This window comes from Topomyia yanbarensis, chromosome 2, assembly GCF_030247195.1.
Source record: "Topomyia yanbarensis strain Yona2022 chromosome 2, ASM3024719v1, whole genome shotgun sequence".
Classification (NCBI taxonomy): domain Eukaryota; kingdom Metazoa; phylum Arthropoda; class Insecta; order Diptera; family Culicidae; genus Topomyia; species Topomyia yanbarensis.
This window is the reverse complement of record NC_080671.1, coordinates 247,937,663-247,956,510: the sequence shown is the minus strand read 5'-3', so window position 1 is coordinate 247,956,510 and position 18,848 is coordinate 247,937,663. Positions and strand designations below refer to the sequence as shown.

General features: G+C 37.6%; 1 protein-coding gene across 1 annotated transcript in view; it reads right to left on the bottom strand.

The window, feature by feature from the left end:
• Positions 1 to 18,848, bottom strand: part of LOC131683047 (alpha-1,2-mannosyltransferase ALG9) — a 388,351-nt gene that overhangs the window by 77,722 nt on the left and 291,781 nt on the right. The window contains exon 2 of the mRNA XM_058964866.1: positions 16,424 to 16,859. Within this exon, the coding sequence (XP_058820849.1) occupies positions 16,424 to 16,859 (436 nt within the window). The remainder of the gene's footprint in view (positions 1 to 16,423; positions 16,860 to 18,848) is intronic.

The following is an 18,848-nucleotide window of genomic DNA, read 5'->3' as shown; positions in this document are numbered from 1 at the left end:
TCGTGGTTCACATACATGAGATAAGCGGAGTACGGCCTTTGCGAATTGTTACTGCTGGGCCACTGTCTAAAATCTGAGATCTGCGCATTTAGCGTGTAGGCCGGCGAGGATGTTCCTGCTGCGCGCACTTACCAAAATCTGGGGTATGTGCGTTTAGCGTGTAGGCCGGCTATAAATGTTTCTGCTGGGCGCACTGCCCAAGATCTGGTGTATGCGTGTTTAGTGTGTAGGCTGGCTAGAAACGTCAAACGTCAGCGAATCTGAAGACACACTGCGAGTTCGGTCGAGAAGATAATAGCTAAATTTATTAGTGCTAATTAAAATATCCGAATTCTACTTAATTGAGAAAACTAAAATAAAACCTAAATTTATTATTCTAGTTCAAAAGCGTAAGTAAAAAATAGTGAATTCATAAAGTTAAAACCTAATGTGTTATTCTAATTAAAACACTTACAGAACTAAAAGTTTGGTTAGGATTTATACCCTGAATTCTCCACGTGTAGGGTGGATCCTCAATCCGGGAAAAAACACCGAAAGTGCAGGTAAATTATAAGAAAATTGTATAGCCTAACTAAATTTAATATATTTGCAGTATAAAGCTGCACTGCTCTACACAGACGAAAAGTGCTGCTATTAACCGGTATTTGATTTCCATTCCGCCCCAACACAACTTTATAACTTTCGTTATGAGCGATCATAATTCCGGCTCAAAGGACCAGGATAGTCCGAGAAACGGTTCGCAACAAACGCCGGACCTAAGCCGGACGGAAGGCTGCGTCGGATGTACGCGCCCCGATTCCTACGATAATTTTGTGCAGTGTGACAACTGCGACAGCTGGTGGCACATGCCTTGTGCGGGAGTAACCAGTTCGATAGAGGAACGGCCGTGGACGTGCCGCAATTGTTTACCACAGAGTGTGGTATCGTCATCCAGCAATCAGTCTGCGCGGGTCGCATTACGACTGAAGCTCCTAGAGGAAGAGCGCACAATTGAGCGGCGCGAGTTGGAGGCCGAAAAGAAGGCTTTAGAACTGGAGCGGAAGGCAATGCAGCTGGAGCGGAAGGCAATCCAGGAAAAGTATATGATGCTGGAAAAACAACTGACAGAAGGGAATGCCGGCAGCAGAGTAAGTCGTCGTACCAGCATGCAGCGTGTTAATCTCTGGGTCGGGAAACAAGAGGCAGAGGATACAGCATCGGCCGTTGCTGCAGTGGACAACAATGACTTACAAGAACCAACCGATAGCAGTCAGTTGGCAACGTCCGACCGAGGGATGGTCAGCCGGCAAAAGAAGGAGCCAGTACAGCCGTCGGCAACGAACCAAAAGGGCAAGGCACCGATAGCGGGTGTGGAGCACCCTACAGATTGAAGTCAAAAGCAGGGAGTTCAGCAGCGAAATACTGGGGTGATTCCCAAGGAGGTTCCGTATTATCGCTCGAATTCGTATGGAGGTAACCTTTTCCCCTCATTGCCCCACGTACTGGCACCAGGTAAGCCACCCATCTTTATCAATGCATTATCCACTCAACAGCGCGAAGACCCATACCATCAATTACAAACGCAAGTAGGTTCAATGAACTTGACTAATGAGGACCATTATCCCATCCCCTCCGTTCCATTTCCCACATTGAGTGGAAATGAGACACGGTTTACTCCTAGAGCTGTGACACAGCAAGCAGAGTGACACTGTACACCGGCGGAAGCTGCAAAAGCGGTTCAGAGGAGAGAACCAAACCGAAGGTTCGAGTATCGATAAATACTCACGCTAGTCGGCCAGAGTCGACGAATACAGATGAAAGGAGGTGTTACGTTTGCAAAGGCGTAGGACATCGTGTACGGGAATGTCAAACATTCAAAGCGCTTTCCGTGGACAATCGGTGGAAGACGGCGCAAAGTCACAAGCTGTGCCGTAGCTGCCTGAACGCACATGGCCGTAGGAGTTGTCGCAATGCCAGCCCATGCGGAATCAACGGATGTACTTTCGCCACCGTCCCCTGTTACATTCCAACCGCAGTGATCGAACGTCTGGAGAAACGGTATCGCGAAATATCGAAGCGAATGGAAATCATATGCATCACTCAGCAAATCAATCGTTGCTGTTTCGTATCTTGCTAGTGACGCTGTATGGTCCACGGAAGACAATTAAAACGTTTGCTTTCCTCGATGATGGATCACACCTTACACTCGTTGAAGAGCAACTCGCCAAGGACCTTGGGGTTAGTGGCAGTAGTGCCCCACTCTGTCTAACGTGGACTGGCGATGTTTCGAGATTAGAAACAGACTCGAAGCAATTGCAGCTGCTGGTATCAAGTGCCAATGAAGGAAAGCGACTGAAACTGAACGATGTACGCACAGTTAAAAAACTTGCCTTGCCTGAGCAAACACTACGAATCGGTGATCTTGAAGATGATTTCCAATATCTCAAGGGTCTACCGATAGCTGAGTATGAAAATACCATCCCACGATTGCTGATCGGAGTGAATAATCTTCATCTCTCTATTCCGTTGAAAGTGAAGGAAGGAAGGGTTAATGAGCCAGTGGCCGTAAAAACTAGGAGTGGGTAATGTCCGGGACGTAACCGCGGTGTTGACGTAGGACTAAACTTGGGCATATCATATGACATTCATGGATAATTTGAGCCAATGCACTTTTTGAATGAATGTTTACTGGAAATTTCATGTCGAATGAGATTGCCACATTCACTGATTTTCTAGGACTTGCAAAAACCTTCGGGTTTGTAGATTAATTTGATAAACATTTGCTTATATGAATCACTGGTAAATGTACACAAGAATTGACAGACGCAAACTTATTAAATGGAACTTTCTAATTCAATTCTTTCTCCATTATGTTTTCATCCTAAAAAGAACGGTTTGTAGATAACTATGTTTGGTGATACCAGACGAGAATCCTTGCTAACGATTCGAACCTTGCCCGAATTCGCTTCTGCTGCGTACATACACGAACATTCCCCTTTCGCAGCTCACATCGAATGAGCATTGTATATCGGAATGCGATCTCTTTTATAAACTTCTTAGTGCAGATGGTAGTCCATCCCTTTGTGCGACAAATGAAAATATTTTCATCATTCGTTTTGGCGTGGCATTCGCTTAGTAGCAGGGTTGCCACATTCACTAATGTTCTAGAAAGATTCGCATTGTAGATTAATTCGATAAACATTGGTTTATATGTGTCATTGATAAAGTACAGCAGACTTGACAGGCGCAAACTCAATCCAAGTTATTAAAAGGAGCTTTCTAAATAAATTCTTTCTCCATTATATTTTCATCCTAATAAGAACGGTTTGCAGATAACTATTTTTGGTGATACCAGACGATTACATACACCAGATGCGTACATACACGAACATTCCCCTTTCGCAGCTCACATCGAATGAGCATTGTATATCGGAATGCAATCTCTTTTATAAACTTCTTAGTGCAAATGGTAGTCCATCCCTTTGTGCGACAAATGAAAATATTTTCATCATTCGTTTTGGCGTGGCATTCGCTTAGTAGCAGGGTTGCCACATTCACTAATGTTCTAGAAAGATTTGCATTGTAGATTAATTCGATAAACATTGGTTTATATGTGTCATTGATAAAGTACAGCAGACTTGACAGGCGCAAACTCAATCCAAGTTATTAAAAGGAGCTTTCTAAATAAATTCATTCTCCATTATATTTTCATCCTAATAAGAACGGTTTGCAGATAACTATTTTTGGTGATACCAGACGATTACATACACCAGATGCGTACATACACGAACATTCCCCTTTCGCAGCTCACATCGAATGAGCATTGTATATCGGAATGCGATCTCTTTTATAAACTTCTTAGTGCAGATGGTAGTCCATCCCTTTGTGCGACAAATGAAAATATTTTCATCATTCTTTTTGGCGTGGCATTCGCTTAGTAGCAGGGTTTCCACATTCACTAATGTTCTAGAAAGATTTGCAAAAACCTACGGGTTTGTAGATTAATTCGATAAACATTGGTTTATGTGTCACTGCTAAAGTACAGCAGACTTGACAGGCGCACACTCAATGCAAGTTATTAAATGGAACTTTCTAATTCAATTCTTTCTCCATTATGTTTTCATCCTAAAAAGAACGGTTTGTAGATAACTATGTTTGGTGATACCAGACGAGAATCCTTGCTAACGATTCGAACCTTGCCCGAATTCGCATCTGCTGCGTACATACACGAACATTCCCCTTTCGCAGCTCACATCGAATGAGCATTGTATATCGGAATGCGATCTCTTTTATAAACTTCTTAGTGCAGATGGTAGTCCATCCCTTTGTGCGACAAATGAAAATATTTTCATCATTCCACATTCACTAATGTTCTAGAAAGATTTGCAAAAACCACCATTCAAAGCACGGCTAATTAATGCTTTTACAAAATCATTTCTATCAAAATATACGGTAAAATCTACGGAATCTACTACACAATTGTTTTAATTATTTCCCAACAAATCGCGCAAAAATCTGTTCCGTACAGCACAGCGCAAATAATTGACGTTGGAAAACAAATCGGCAACTTCAGCTGCCAAACACTTAGAAACGATCGAAGCATTTTTCCGTTAATATCACTTTTCTGACTCAAATTGTTGTAGGTATTTTATTGCTTCCGTCCAATTGGTCAGTTTATTGGTTTTATCGCACATTTTTCGGATATTATTATAGAAAATAACTAACCCGATAAGAGGGAAGTTATTTTCCAAAGCACGAAATGGAAATTTCAATTGTAATTCTTCTGAGAACGATTTTGTGGTCCTAATAAGGACAGTTTGTTGTGAATATTATTTCGCCGTTTCCCGCTCGGCATGATGATTATTCGCTTGGCATGGATAGCGCACAGATTGGTATTTTCCAACAAACTAACCAGGCAGGCCTCGCTGGCTTCTTAAAGGGCCATTACGGCTGAGCTCCGGAAGAGTAGGTTTTGAAATTCTGTGCAATCTCACGGACCAGGCACTGGAAGAGCAGCTTGCGAATTAGTAACTCTGTCCACTTCTGAGAGCAATGAATTTCACGCAGGGCGACGACTGGTTGGCAGCGATAAGGCAGTAGCTATGATTTGGTTGGTGGTCAAAATGCAGCTTCTCGTTGAGCAGCACACGTACGTGTGTTCTGCTCTGTGGCTTACACACGTCTGGCTTTAAGAAAAACTGTGACACCCATATTTATAGGTTTTAGCATTAATGTTGATTCGCATTAAAAGTAGTTTTTGAACTTTTTAAACAAGTTTTACATAGCAAACAAGGTATCAATAGCAAGCGTTGAACGTTTTCCTTTCGATTTATGAAACAAAATTAGTAATTCCTTGAGTAGGAGAAAAGTTATTAGAGTTCAAAGTGTACGTAACGCATCCGTTTTGAAAATTTTGAAATGACACCCAGTATAGTAAAGAAAGACGTAAGTCCTACGTCAAAACTCGTCTGGGATGGTGCGTGTATGGAGGAAGCGGTGACGTGGTAGCGAGTTCGTGCAACTTCCATGCATGTGGGTGCAACAGCGACCGTAATCTACACGAGCTGGTGAAGGATTATTTCACACTCGAGGATGTTGGAACGAAACCAGCGGTCGAACTCGATCTGCGGAAGACCAACGAGCACTGCTGATATTGCAGCAGACCACAGTACGTTCGGAAGAGAGATATGAAACGGGGTTACTGTGGAAGTACGACGATATCGAGTTTCCATAAAGCTATGGGATGGCACTGTGCAGGCTTGAATGCCTGGAACGTCGGATGGCAAGGAATCCGTCTCTAAGGGAGAATTTAAACCGACAAATAGAGGAGTACCAGGAAAAGGGTTATGCGCACGAAGTTACCGACGAGGAATTGAAAACAGCTGATCTCAAGCGCGTCTGGTACCTGCCACTAGGAGCAGTAGTAAACCCGAAAAAGCCGGAAAAGGTGCGGCTAATTTGGGATACGGCAGCCACGGTCAACGGGATTTCGCTCAAATCAATGCTGCTCAAGTGACCAGATCAGTTGGCATCTTTAGCGGGTATTCTTTCTCGGTTCCGCTAATTTGCCGTGGCGCTTTCAGCAGACATCAAGGAGATGTTTCACCAAATAAGAATCTGTGAAGTAGACCGACATTCGCAAAGGTTCCTATGGCGTGATGATCCCTCGACTCCTCCTAAGATTTTCGTCATGGATGTAGCCACATTTGGGTCGACCTGTTCCCCAGCGTCAGCGCAGTACGTGAAAAACTGGAATGCAACAGAATACCAGTAACGGAGCGGTATTTGTGGTCTGATTCATCTACGGTAGTGGGGTGACTAAGAGCGGATCTTCGGAAATACTCCCAGTTCGTGGCTTGTAGAGTCGGAGAGATTTTGACGGCGACCGATGTGAACGAGTGGCGATGGGTGCCATCGAAGCTGAATCCGGCAGATTTAGCTACAAAATGGGGAAGTGGTCCAGCCCTGGACGCTGAAGGAGTGTGTTTCAAGGGACCTGAGTTTCTGCTTCTATCCGACGACGAGTGGCCGAAGCTGAGAGTGGCTCGGCAGATTGTTGAGGAAGAGTTACGCGCTTGTCCCGTTCACTACGAAGTTTCTGCACTACCATCGATGATCGACTACGACCGGTTTCCGAAATGGGAACGAATGCACAGAGCTACCGCGAACGTTTACCGTTACGTCTTCAACTTAAAGCAGATAGTTTGCGGCGGCGTGATGAACATAGGGCATCTAACACAAGATGAGCTGCGATAAGCGAAAGCATTCCTGGTAAGACTAGCACAACAGCAAGCCTACCCGGTGGAACTCGCGGTACGTTCTCACAACCGTAACGTGTCACAAGCAGAACAGAAAGCTTTAGATAAAAGCAGCCCGTTGTACCGGTTGACGCCGCTCGTTGACAGTGCCGACGTTCTTCGAGTAGATGGGCGAATTGTAGTGGCCAAGCATGTGAGTAAAGATCTCAAATTTCCAGTTATCCTACCGGCAAATCATCGGGTGACGAGTTTGATGGTGGATGCATATCACCGAATGTTTCAGCATGCCAATTCAGAAACAGCGGTGAACGAGTTGCGGCAAATTTATTATGTGCCTCGACTCAGAGCGGTTGTTCGGAAGGTTGTGTATCGATGCATCGTTTGCAAGCTGCGAAGAGCAGTACCTAGAATTCCACGGATGGCGTCACTCCCTCCAGCCCGGCTAGCCACGTATACCAGGCCATTTACCTATGTCGGACTGGATCTGTTCGGGCCATTGATGGTGAAGATAGGGTGGAGTACCGCCAAACGGTGGATCGCACTGTTCACCTGTCTCACTATTCGAGCGGTACATTGCGAAGTAGTCTACAGCCTTTCGACAGACGCCTTCATTAAATCTATTCGACGTTTTGTATGCCGTCGGGGTGCTCCGGCAGAAATACACACAGACAACGGCACCAACTTTCAGGGCGCTCAACGGATACTGATGCAGGAGATCCAGCAGGATATTGCCGCAACATTCACCAGTACGGTAACCAAGTGGATGTTCATCGCTCCTTCGTCGCCCCACATGGGTGGAGCGTGGGAACGCATGGTGCGATCGGTGAAACAGGCGATGATGGGCTCGTGCAACTTCGACCGGAAATTGGATGACGAATCACTTCTTACGTTCGTCACAGAAGCTGAAAGCATCGTCAACAGCCGACCGCTAACCTATCTGCCTTTGGATGCGGAAGAAAGTGAAGCGTTGACCCCGAAACACTTTCTGTTGGGGTGTTCAAGCGGTATTCGCAGCTCTGCTGTTGAGAATACTAGTAGTGTGCAAGCTGTGAGAAGTTCTTGGCACATGATCAAGCACGAGTTGGATTGTTCCTGGAAGCGGTGGATCAGGGAAATTTTGCCGACATTGACGAAAAGGACGAAGTGGTTCGATGAGGTGAAGGTGGTAGCAGTTGGATATCTGGTACTAGTCGTGGATGATGGAAAGAGGAATAGTTGGATCAGGGGGCGTGTGTTGGAGCTCGTACCTGGGAGCGACGGACGGATCCGGCAAGCCATTGTGAGAACTGCGGGGGTTTGCTGCGTAGATCTGTCGCTAAACTTGCGGTCCTAGAGATAAAGGGTGATGATAAAACTGGAACCGGTGGCCAGTGTTATGGGTGGGAGGATGTTACTGCTGGGCCACTGTCTAAAATCTGAGGTCTGCGCATTTAGCGTGTGGGTTGCTGCTGCGCGCACTTACCAAAATCTGGGGTATGCGCGTTTAGCGTGTAGGCCGGCTATAAATGTTTCTGCTGGGCGCACTGCCCAAGATCTGGTGTATGCGTGTTTAGTGTGTAGGCTGGCTAGAAACGTCAAACGTCAGCGAATCTGAAGACACATTGCGAGTTCGGTCGAGAAGATAATAGCTAAATTTATTAGTGCTAATTAAAATATCCTAATTCTACTTAAGTGAGAAAACTAAAATAAAACCTAAATTTATTATTCTAGTTTAAAAGCGTAGGTAAAAACCGATTTAATCCACCTAGCAGTGAGATGAGACATTTCTTACACATTTCACTATTGGATTAGTTTGCAGAACTCACGAGAAGTAGGCACCCAACTAGAGGTGGGTTGAAAACAGTTTCTAGTCTTGCACGAATAAAAGCTCGAATAAACTGAATAAATTATAGAAATGAACAAAACGACCGAAATAAAAAAGTAAAACAAAAAATGAAACAATAGGTTTTTAAATTCATAAAATGAGTAGAAAAATTAATGGAAATCAAAATTATAATATACACGAATCAAATTAGATTAAGTTATTAAATAAAAATTAAGATTATATTTAGAAATAGTTATAAGATTAATAGAATAAATTGACTCATACTAACAAATTGAATGAAATAAAACGAATGACTGAACATGAAATGCATAAAATTAAAAATATGAATAAAATGAATCAGATAAATCAAATGAATCAAATAAATCAAATGAATCAAATGAATCAAACGAATCAAACGAATCAAATGAATCAAATGAATCAAATGAATCAAATGAATCAAATGAATCAAATGAATCAAATGAATCAAATGAATCAAATGAATCAAATGAATCAAACGAATCAAATGAATCAAATGAATCAAATGAATCAAATGAATCAAATGAATCAAATGAATCAAATGAATCAAATGAATCAAATGAATCAAATGAATCAAATAAATCAAATGAATCAAATGAATCAAATGAATCAAATGAATCAAATGAATCAAATGAATCAAATGAATCAAATGAATCAAATGAATCAAATGAATCAAATGAATCAAATGAATCAAATGAATCAAATGAATCAAATGAATCAAATGAATCAAATGAATCAAATGAATCAAATGAATCAAATGAATCAAATGAATCAAATGAATCAAATGAATCAAATGAATCAAATGAATCAAATGAATCAAATGAATCAAATGAATCAAATGAATCAAATGAATCAAATGAATCAAATGAATCAAATGAATCAAATGAATCAAATGAATCAAATGAATCAAATGAATCAAATGAATCAAATGAATCAAATGAATCAAATGAATCAAATGAATCAAATGAATCAAATGAATCAAATGAATCAAATGAATCAAATGAATCAAATGAATCAAATGAATCAAATGAATCAAATGAATCAAATGAATCAAATGAATCAAATGAATCAAATGAATCAAATGAATCAAATGAATCAAATGAATCAAATGAATCAAATGAATCAAATGAATCAAATGAATCAAATGAATCAAATGAATCAAATGAATCAAATGAATCAAATGAATCAAATGAATCAAATGAATCAAATGAATCAAATGAATCAAATGAATCAAATGAATCAAATGAATCAAATGAATCAAATGAATCAAATGAATCAAATGAATCAAATGAATCAAATGAATCAAATGAATCAAATGAATCAAATGAATCAAATGAATCAAATGAATCAAATGAATCAAATGAATCAAATGAATCAAATGAATCAAATGAATCAAATGAATCAAATGAATCAAATGAATCAAATGAATCAAATGAATCAAATGAATCAAATGAATCAAATGAATCAAATGAATCAAACGAATCAAATGAATCAAACGAATCAAATGAATCAAATGAATCAAAAGAATCAAATGAATCAAATGAATCAAATGAATCAAATAAATCAAATGAATCAAATGAATCAAATGAATCAAATGAATAAAATGAATCAAATGAATCAAATAAATCAAATGAATCAAATGAATCAAATGAATCAAATGAATCAAAAAAATCAAATGATTCAAATGAATCAAATGAATCAAATGAATCAAATTAATCAAATGAATCAAATTAATCAAATGAATCAAATGTATTAAATGAATTAAATGAATCAAATGAATCAAATTATTCAAATGAATCAAATGAATCAAATGAATTAAATGAATCAAATGAATCAAATGAATCAAATGAATCAAATGAATCAAATGAATCAAATGAATAAAATGAATCAAATGAATCAAATGAATCAAATGAAGCAAAAGAATCAAATGAATCAAATGAATCAAATGAATCAAATGAATCAAATGAATCAAATGAATCAAATGAATCAAATGAATCAAATGAATCAAATGAATCAAATGAATCAAATGAATCAAATGAATCAAATGAATCAAATGAATCAAATGAATCAAATGAATCAAATGAATCAAATGAATCAAATGAATCAAATGAATCAAATGAATCAAATGAATCAAATGAATCAAATGAATCAAATGAATCAAATGAATCAAATGAATCAAATGAATCAAATGAATCAAATGAATCAAATGAATCAAATGAATCAAATGAATCAAATGAATCAAATGAATCAAATGAATCAAATGAATCAAATGAATCAAATGAATCAAATGAATCAAATGAATCAAATGAATCAAATGAATCAAATGAATCAAATGAATCAAATGAATCAAATGAATCAAATGAATCAAATGCATCAAATGCATCAAATGCATCAAATGCATCAAATGCATCAAATGCATCAAATGCATCAAATGAATCAAATGAATCAAATGAATCAAATGAATCAAATGAATCAAATGAATCAAATGAATCAAATGAATCAAATGAATCAAATGAATCAAATGAATCAAATGAATCAAATGAATCAAATGAATCAAATGAATCAAATGAATCAAATGAATCAAATGAATCAAATGAATCAAATGAATCAAATGAATCAAATGAATCAAATGAATCAAATGAATCAAATGAATCAAATGAATCAAATGAATCAAATGAATCAAATGAATCAAATGAATCAAATGAATCAAATGAATCAAATGAATCAAATGAATCAAATGAATCAAATGAATCAAATGAATCAAATGAATCAAATGAATCAAATGAATCAAATGAATCAAATGAATCAAATGAATCAAATGAATCAAATGAATCAAATGAATCAAATGAATCAAATGAATCAAATGAATCAAATGAATCAAATGAATCAAATGAATCAAATGAATCAAATGAATCAAATGAATCAAATGAATCAAATGAATCAAATGAATCAAATGAATCAAATGAATCAAATGAATCAAATGAATCAAATGAATCAAATGAATCAAATGAATCAAATGAATCAAATGAATCAAAGGAATCAAATGAATCAAATGAATCAAATGAATCAAATGAATCAAATGAATCAAATGAATCAAATGAATCAAATGAATCAAATGAATCAAATGAATCAAATGAATCAAATGAATCAAATGAATCAAATGAATCAAATGAATCAAATGAATCAAATGAATCAAATGAATCAAATGAATCAAATGAATCAAATGAATCAAATGAATCAAATGAATCAAATGAATCAAATGAATCAAATGAATCAAATGAATCAAATGAATCAAATGAATCAAATGAATCAAATGAATCAAATGAATCAAATGAATCAAATGAATCAAATGAATCAAATGAATCAAATGAATCAAATGAATCAAATGAATCAAATGAATCAAATGAATCAAATGAATCAAATGAACCAAATGAATCAAATGAATCAAATAAATCAAATGAATCAAATAAATCAAATGAATCAAATGAATCAAATGAATCAAATGAATCAAATGAATCAAATGAATCAAATGAATCAAATGAATCAAATGAATCAAATGAATCAACTGAATCAACTGAATCAAATGAATCAAATGAATCAAATGAATCAAATGAATCAAATGAATCAAATGAATCAAATTGATTTAATTCATCCAGTGAATACAATGAATTAAATTAATGAAATGGATCAAATGAATAAAAAGAATGGATGAACAAAATGAATAAAGTAAAAAACAAACGAATCAAATAAACAAAATGAGCTGAAGTGATAAAATGAATAAAAAGAAGAAAATGAGCAGAATTAAATGCATTGATTAAAATGAAAAATTGAACAATGGTAAAAGGTTAAAAATAATATAAAGAAATAAATTGAATCAAATAAATTATTTGGATGAGATGATTAAAACTGAAAAAATAGTCAGATTATTAAAATGAAGAAACTGAACAAAATGAATAAAATGCATACAATGAAAACAATGAATGAAATGAGTAAAATGCACCAAAATAATAAACTGATCAGAGTGAATCCAAAGAATGAAACGAATAAAATTAGTAAAATGAACGCAGATGAACAAAACGAATAAAAAGATGCGGAATGAAATAAATAATTAAAATGAAAAGGGTATATATTTGAAGCCAAAAACATTTTTGAATAAGGAAAATGAACAAACCGGATTGTACGAATTTGAGAACCATTGCATCAGAAAGTTTTGAAATGTTTTTGAAAATCCCATCTTCTGCGAAAAGGCTAATAAATATGCAATGGACTTTCTAGGGCTTCCATCTTTTTTTGGTTTTATTCTTTTTGTTTTCATGATTCTTTACTTGACGAATTCGAAGTTTACTTTTTGGTCACATATTCCCGAAAAAAAATTATGTGCAGAATAGAATTTGCTGGTCCAGTATTTTAACGCGCAATTGAATATAGTAAAATGAAACAAGGTCACATGTGCTTTCAAGCCCCTTAAACAGAGAACGACAGGGAGAATGCGATTCGTGAATGAGACAGGTAGATATTTCAAAGTTTTTATTTACATTGAAGTAAATAGTGTGAAATGTCTAGGCTATGTCGATAGCATAAAAGCCGTGCATTCAGTTGATTGCAATGCAGTCTCTTTCCATTCATCCTTATAGCTTTCATATTTTTTCGTTCGGAATTCTCGTGCAGGAAATATGGATAAATAAGTCCTATACATACCAATACTGTGAAAACGAAATGGTTCAAACTACTCAGTATATGCAGATATGAACGACGATAAGTTAGAAGACACATTGCAGTTGCATCCCCCATCGAGAGTGGGTACTTTGGGAGACTTCTTTTCCTGGATCTAATTTGTGGATATTTTTGGTCTTTGATCCGTTATTTTTCATGAAAGTTCGTACCAATACAACGAATGTGCAGCTGATACAACTCATGGTTCATTCGCCTGCGCAACTTCCCGTCTTCCATCTGCTCGCCACCATAGATGGTACGCAACACCTTTCGTTCGAAAACTCCAAGGGCATAGTCCAGGTCTCGTGGCCGTAGAGGACCACCGACCTAGTCAGCGTCTTGTAAATAATCAACTTCGTGCGGTGGCGAATTTTGTTCGACCGGAGCGTCTTTCGGAGTCCAAAGTAGGCACGATTTCCCACTTATATCCGTCTCTGAATGTCTCTGCTGTTATCATTGTCGTTGGTTACCAGTGAGCCCAAATACATGAATTCGTCGACCATCTCAATTTTGCCACCGTCAATCCGAACTCGGTTGAGAGGTTCACATTGTCGTCTATAGAACCTCTTTCTTTCGTGTATTTTGTCTTCGAAACGTTGATGGCAATTTCAATCCAGCTGGTTTCAGCTTTCAATCTTTGAGCATATATTTCATTCAAAGTTCAATAGAGATACGAATGGTTTAAATATCGCACGTGGAATGTCTCTTTTGAAAATTTTCATCGTCAAACTTTCATATTACCCAGTTAAGCCAAATATTTTTCTGATATAGCCATTAATTTCCCTTATTATAGTGTAGATACAGGCTTTGAATACAATTGAATTAAAGTTGAGTTGATGTAGCAGCAGACAAAAAATAGTTTTGTTTTCTCAAACCTTCGCAATTACAATTAATAAATATTTCAGATTGGCAGAAGATCTTATCACACAACTTAGAAATTGATACAGAAATAGCTACATAGATGCGATAGAAGAGAGACAGAGAGAAAGAAAGAGAGAGATAGAGAGAGAGAGTGATGCGGGTGGGGGGGGGGTGGGCGTGTGAGGAATGGCAAATGATGGTTTATTTTTATAGGTTTATTTGATATATTGATTCTTACATTCTTATCATAAATAATGTAAGTAGTATTTTTTGCGCCATAACTAGTATAACCTAAATCTTGCAAAAGAGCTAGATTTTCGCTAGATTTTTGGGCTTCAAACATACAGTTGCTTTCGGTGACGCCACTAGTATAATTATATTAGAAATCTTTTATCTCACTACTAGGTGAATTACTTGTTGATCTGTGTATTGATATACAATCCAACATTTACCTCATGATTGAACGCAATGTCTAATCCAAGGGATAAATACTAGAACTCACTGTTTCTTTATCAACACATTATTTTGTCTTTGAAGTGAACTTATATATTGATTTTTGAGGAATAGTTCATTTATTATAAAGATAATTCACAAAATGTTCTCAACATCGAATTCCTTGAATAACGTAGATGTGTTTTCATACCCCGATACTCAAAATCGGTTTAGTTTTGCCCCTAAAACACCAGTAAAGCAATACTCTGTATGAAACAATCTCATTTTTAGTTAGTGGAAATTGGTAGTCGAGGACTAAAAATACAAAATGTTTAATATCTCCGTCGCTCGTGCACGGATTTAGCAAATCTATAGCTCGTTAGAAAGGTATTTTTACAAGCTTTCTATTTATGTGCAACAATATTGTATCGTTCGAAAGTTATTTGCAAAAAACCTGCTGTGTTTTGACAAAATCGCCTATATCTCAGAAAGTAAACAACATATCGAAAATCAAAAATAATAGTGTCAAATGGCAGCGTTAGGCCTTTCATTTGAAACTAATTTCATTAAGATCGGCTCAGCCATTGCTGAGATAATTACATGACATTTTGTACATACATACATACACACATACACACACACACACACATACAGACATTGTCTCAATTTATCGAGCTGAGTCGATTGGTATATGAGACTCGGCCCTCCGGGCCTCGGAAAAATTTTTGAAAGTTTGAGCGAATCCTATACATTTCTTTTGTAAGAAATGTAAAAATAGTGAATTCATAAAGTTAAAACGTAATGTGTTATTCTAATTAAAACACTTACAGAACTAAAAGTTTGGTTAGGGTTTATACCCTGAATTCTCCACGTGTAGGGTGGATCATCAATCCGGGGAAAAATACCGAAAGTGTAGGTAAATTATAAGAAAATTGTATAACCTAACTAAATTTAATATATTTGCAGTATAAAGCTGCACTGCTCTACACAGACGAAAAGTGCTGCTATTAGCCGGTATTTTATTTCCATTCCGCCCCAACACGAATGTTAAGCAGCAGTATCCAACTTTAAACGTTAATAACTCTTTAACGGTTGGTTGGATTGTCTTGCAGTCTTCGACAAACTTGTTCAGCACATCTTCAAAAGCTTAACTCCTTCCTAGGTCAGTGATCGGAAGTTTACAGCGACCTCTAGCGGCGATTTTGTGAACTGCGAGTTTTTCCCCATACATTTTGGCCAAAAATCTCATACAAACTTTAAGCTCTTTGGGGGAGGGGTTAGGGTTAACCGATTTCGCTCAAATTTGGACAGTGTCATTTTTTTCATGATTTGAAACGACACTAGAGGGTGTAGATTAGTGATTTCAAAAATTGTCGTTTTATTGTCGCCCTAATAAAAAGTCCCCTTTTTTAAAATATTTCCAACTTAACCATTACACAAGAAAAATATTTTTGATTTGAATTATGGAAAAATGTTTCTTGAAATAGGAGTACCCTCTTAAAAAGGTGCTAGTCGATTTATAGGCATAATCAAGCTTAGCATAACTTAGCTGAAGACACCCAATCATGAAAACATGAACGAGAGCTAAAAATTACTTTTATTCGCCATTTTTCAACGGTGCGGCGCGCCACCCGTACATGCGCTGCATCTCTCCCCAATTGACAAATAGTGTACGGTTTATTTCGATGCAGGATTGATTTTTAGAAATGGGCGGCATCTCTCCCAAAATTACCCTACTTATTAATCACCGTAACCATAATGCAGATAGGTGCCTCTGGGGGCAAAGTTACAATTTAGTTACACAAACCAAGAGAATCTTAAATATTCATATAATACAAACCTTTCTTCTTTATGTGGCTGTAGCGTGAAAACGACTAGCCATATGAATAATGGTGATGTCTTCCAAAAAGGCTCTAATTCCAAGCAGCTTTTGCACAATTTTAAATAATGTATTGATTTGAATACCACAATTATCAAAGGATATATTAACGCAAAACACCACGCGATGTTGAAGTTTAAAAACAAATTAATAACGTAAAAATATTTGGGTTCAATGCCGAACAAATTTGGACCATGCGATGAAAATATATTGTATACAAGAATATTTATTGGAGCGAATGTAAGTCTACCATAAAAATAGGAATCAACTAAAACTAACGGAATGCCAATTAGTATAGTGAAGAAAAAACTCCAAAATATAAACGATTTAAACATCCTTCTCCGAACCAATACATCGTATAAAAATGGCAAACTTATCAAAGCTGTAAATGGCCAACCTGCAAATAAAAAGTTTTTGCATTAATCTAATTTACTCAAACCTACATAAAAGCACTCTAAACTTTGGACTAAATAACATTATTAAACTTTTGTTGATCCCGATAATCTCACGTAATCTTAGCTAAACTCCATAAGTTTTGCCGTTCTTGATTAATCCAACTTAGTTTTTATTAGTCTTTGCTCTGAAGTAGCTGTCACTTTTTAGCAAATCCAACACGAGCAGAAATATTGACATAAACCAATTATTAACTGGCAAACTATTAATTCCATATATAGAAATCAAATGGTATTGATGTACTGGAGCAGCCTTGCCAATATTTGCGAGACTGCTTCGGATATACGCTGAGATGCAGAATCCGCAGCCGAATTTTAGTTCGTGGCAAATAGTGATTTTCGCCTTTCTAGCAGCCGAACCGTTCGCAATCGGTGTGTAGCGGATTAATGCAGATTTTATAGCGAAATTTCACATCATTCATGGAAGAGCCTGACGGCATGAATCTGGTAACCTGGTAAGTGGAGAAGTCGGTGGAAACAAAAGAGGAGTCGGTGGATCGCCAGAAGCTTGGAATATTGCCAGAGGTAGTCCTATGCCGTGTTGTTACCGTTCTTTTGGTGTTTCTATGTGAATCAAGCTCTTTAGTAAGGGTTGGTGTGTGGGGAACCAGGTACTGGACACAAGAAGAGATCCGATAAGCATAGCAAAGGCGATGACCAGGAAACTGAATTGGATTTTTTATCAGGTTTCACAAACAAAAAAATCTGAAACAATTTCCGTCCACATGTTCATGGTTTAGCTAACGGACAAGTGGCCAAGTGAGTTAAAACGACGTATAAGCGACGATGAAAAACAACTCGTACTACTTTGTAGAATATTTTTCGAAAAACTTCTATTCCAATTGAACTTCATCATGTTTCCCAGATGTGTGACGTTACGCGATATGGCTCTTAAGGCCCCCCGTCGGGCAATCCGCCATTTTTCGTGTTTTTTGCGGTTTTACATTTCTTACAAAAGAAATGTATAGGATTCGCTCAAACTTTGACAACTTTTCCCGAGGCCCGGAGGGCCGAGTCTCATATACCAATCGACAAATTGAGACAATGTCTGCATGTTTTTTTTTTTTTTTTTACAATGGAGAAGACCTTTATGTCCTAGCCCAGTACACGTGCTATTGGTAGGGTCCAATCTACCGCACGGGGTGCACTGGGGGCGTGTCGGACTCAAATGGTGACCAGCCATTAATACCGACTAAACTCCATTGGGCTCCGCCATCATTCCTCCCAGGAACTACCTCTCGGTATTACTTCTGGGGGGATGGCTGTACTAAATGTACTCATTCACTCTCACTCACGCGTGCATACATCCTGTATGAGGCTTACTTGGGTGCTCTCTCAATCGCACTTTGATTCACTCTCAAACACTCCCACATGAGGCTGACTTTTGTGCTCACCTTTTACGTTCCATGCGAGGCTGACTTGTGTGCTCACCTTACTCATTCCTTGCTACGCTTACTTTTGTGCTCGCCCTACCCATCCATGTGAGGCTGACTTGGGTGCTCACCCTATCACCTGATTCACTCTCAATCGTGCCTCTCTATTGTACCTTTGTCACTCCCTCTGGCATCCCATGTGGGACATTTTTTTAGGCCCCACTTCTGACATACCATGCGAGGCTGACTTTTGTGCTCACCTTTTTCTGTATGTGTGTATGTATGTATGTACAAAATGTCATGTAATTATCTCAGCAATGGCTGAACCGATCCTAATGAAACTAGTTTCAAATGAAAGGCCTAACGTTGCCATTTGACACTATTATTTTTGATTTTCGATATGTTGTTTACTTTCTGAGATATGGGCGATTTTGTCAAAACACAGCAGGTTTTTTCCAGATAACTTTCGAACAATACAATATTGTCCCACAAACTGCACATAAATGGAAAGCGTTTAAAAATACCTTTCTAACAAGCTATAGACTGTCTAAATCCGTTTAC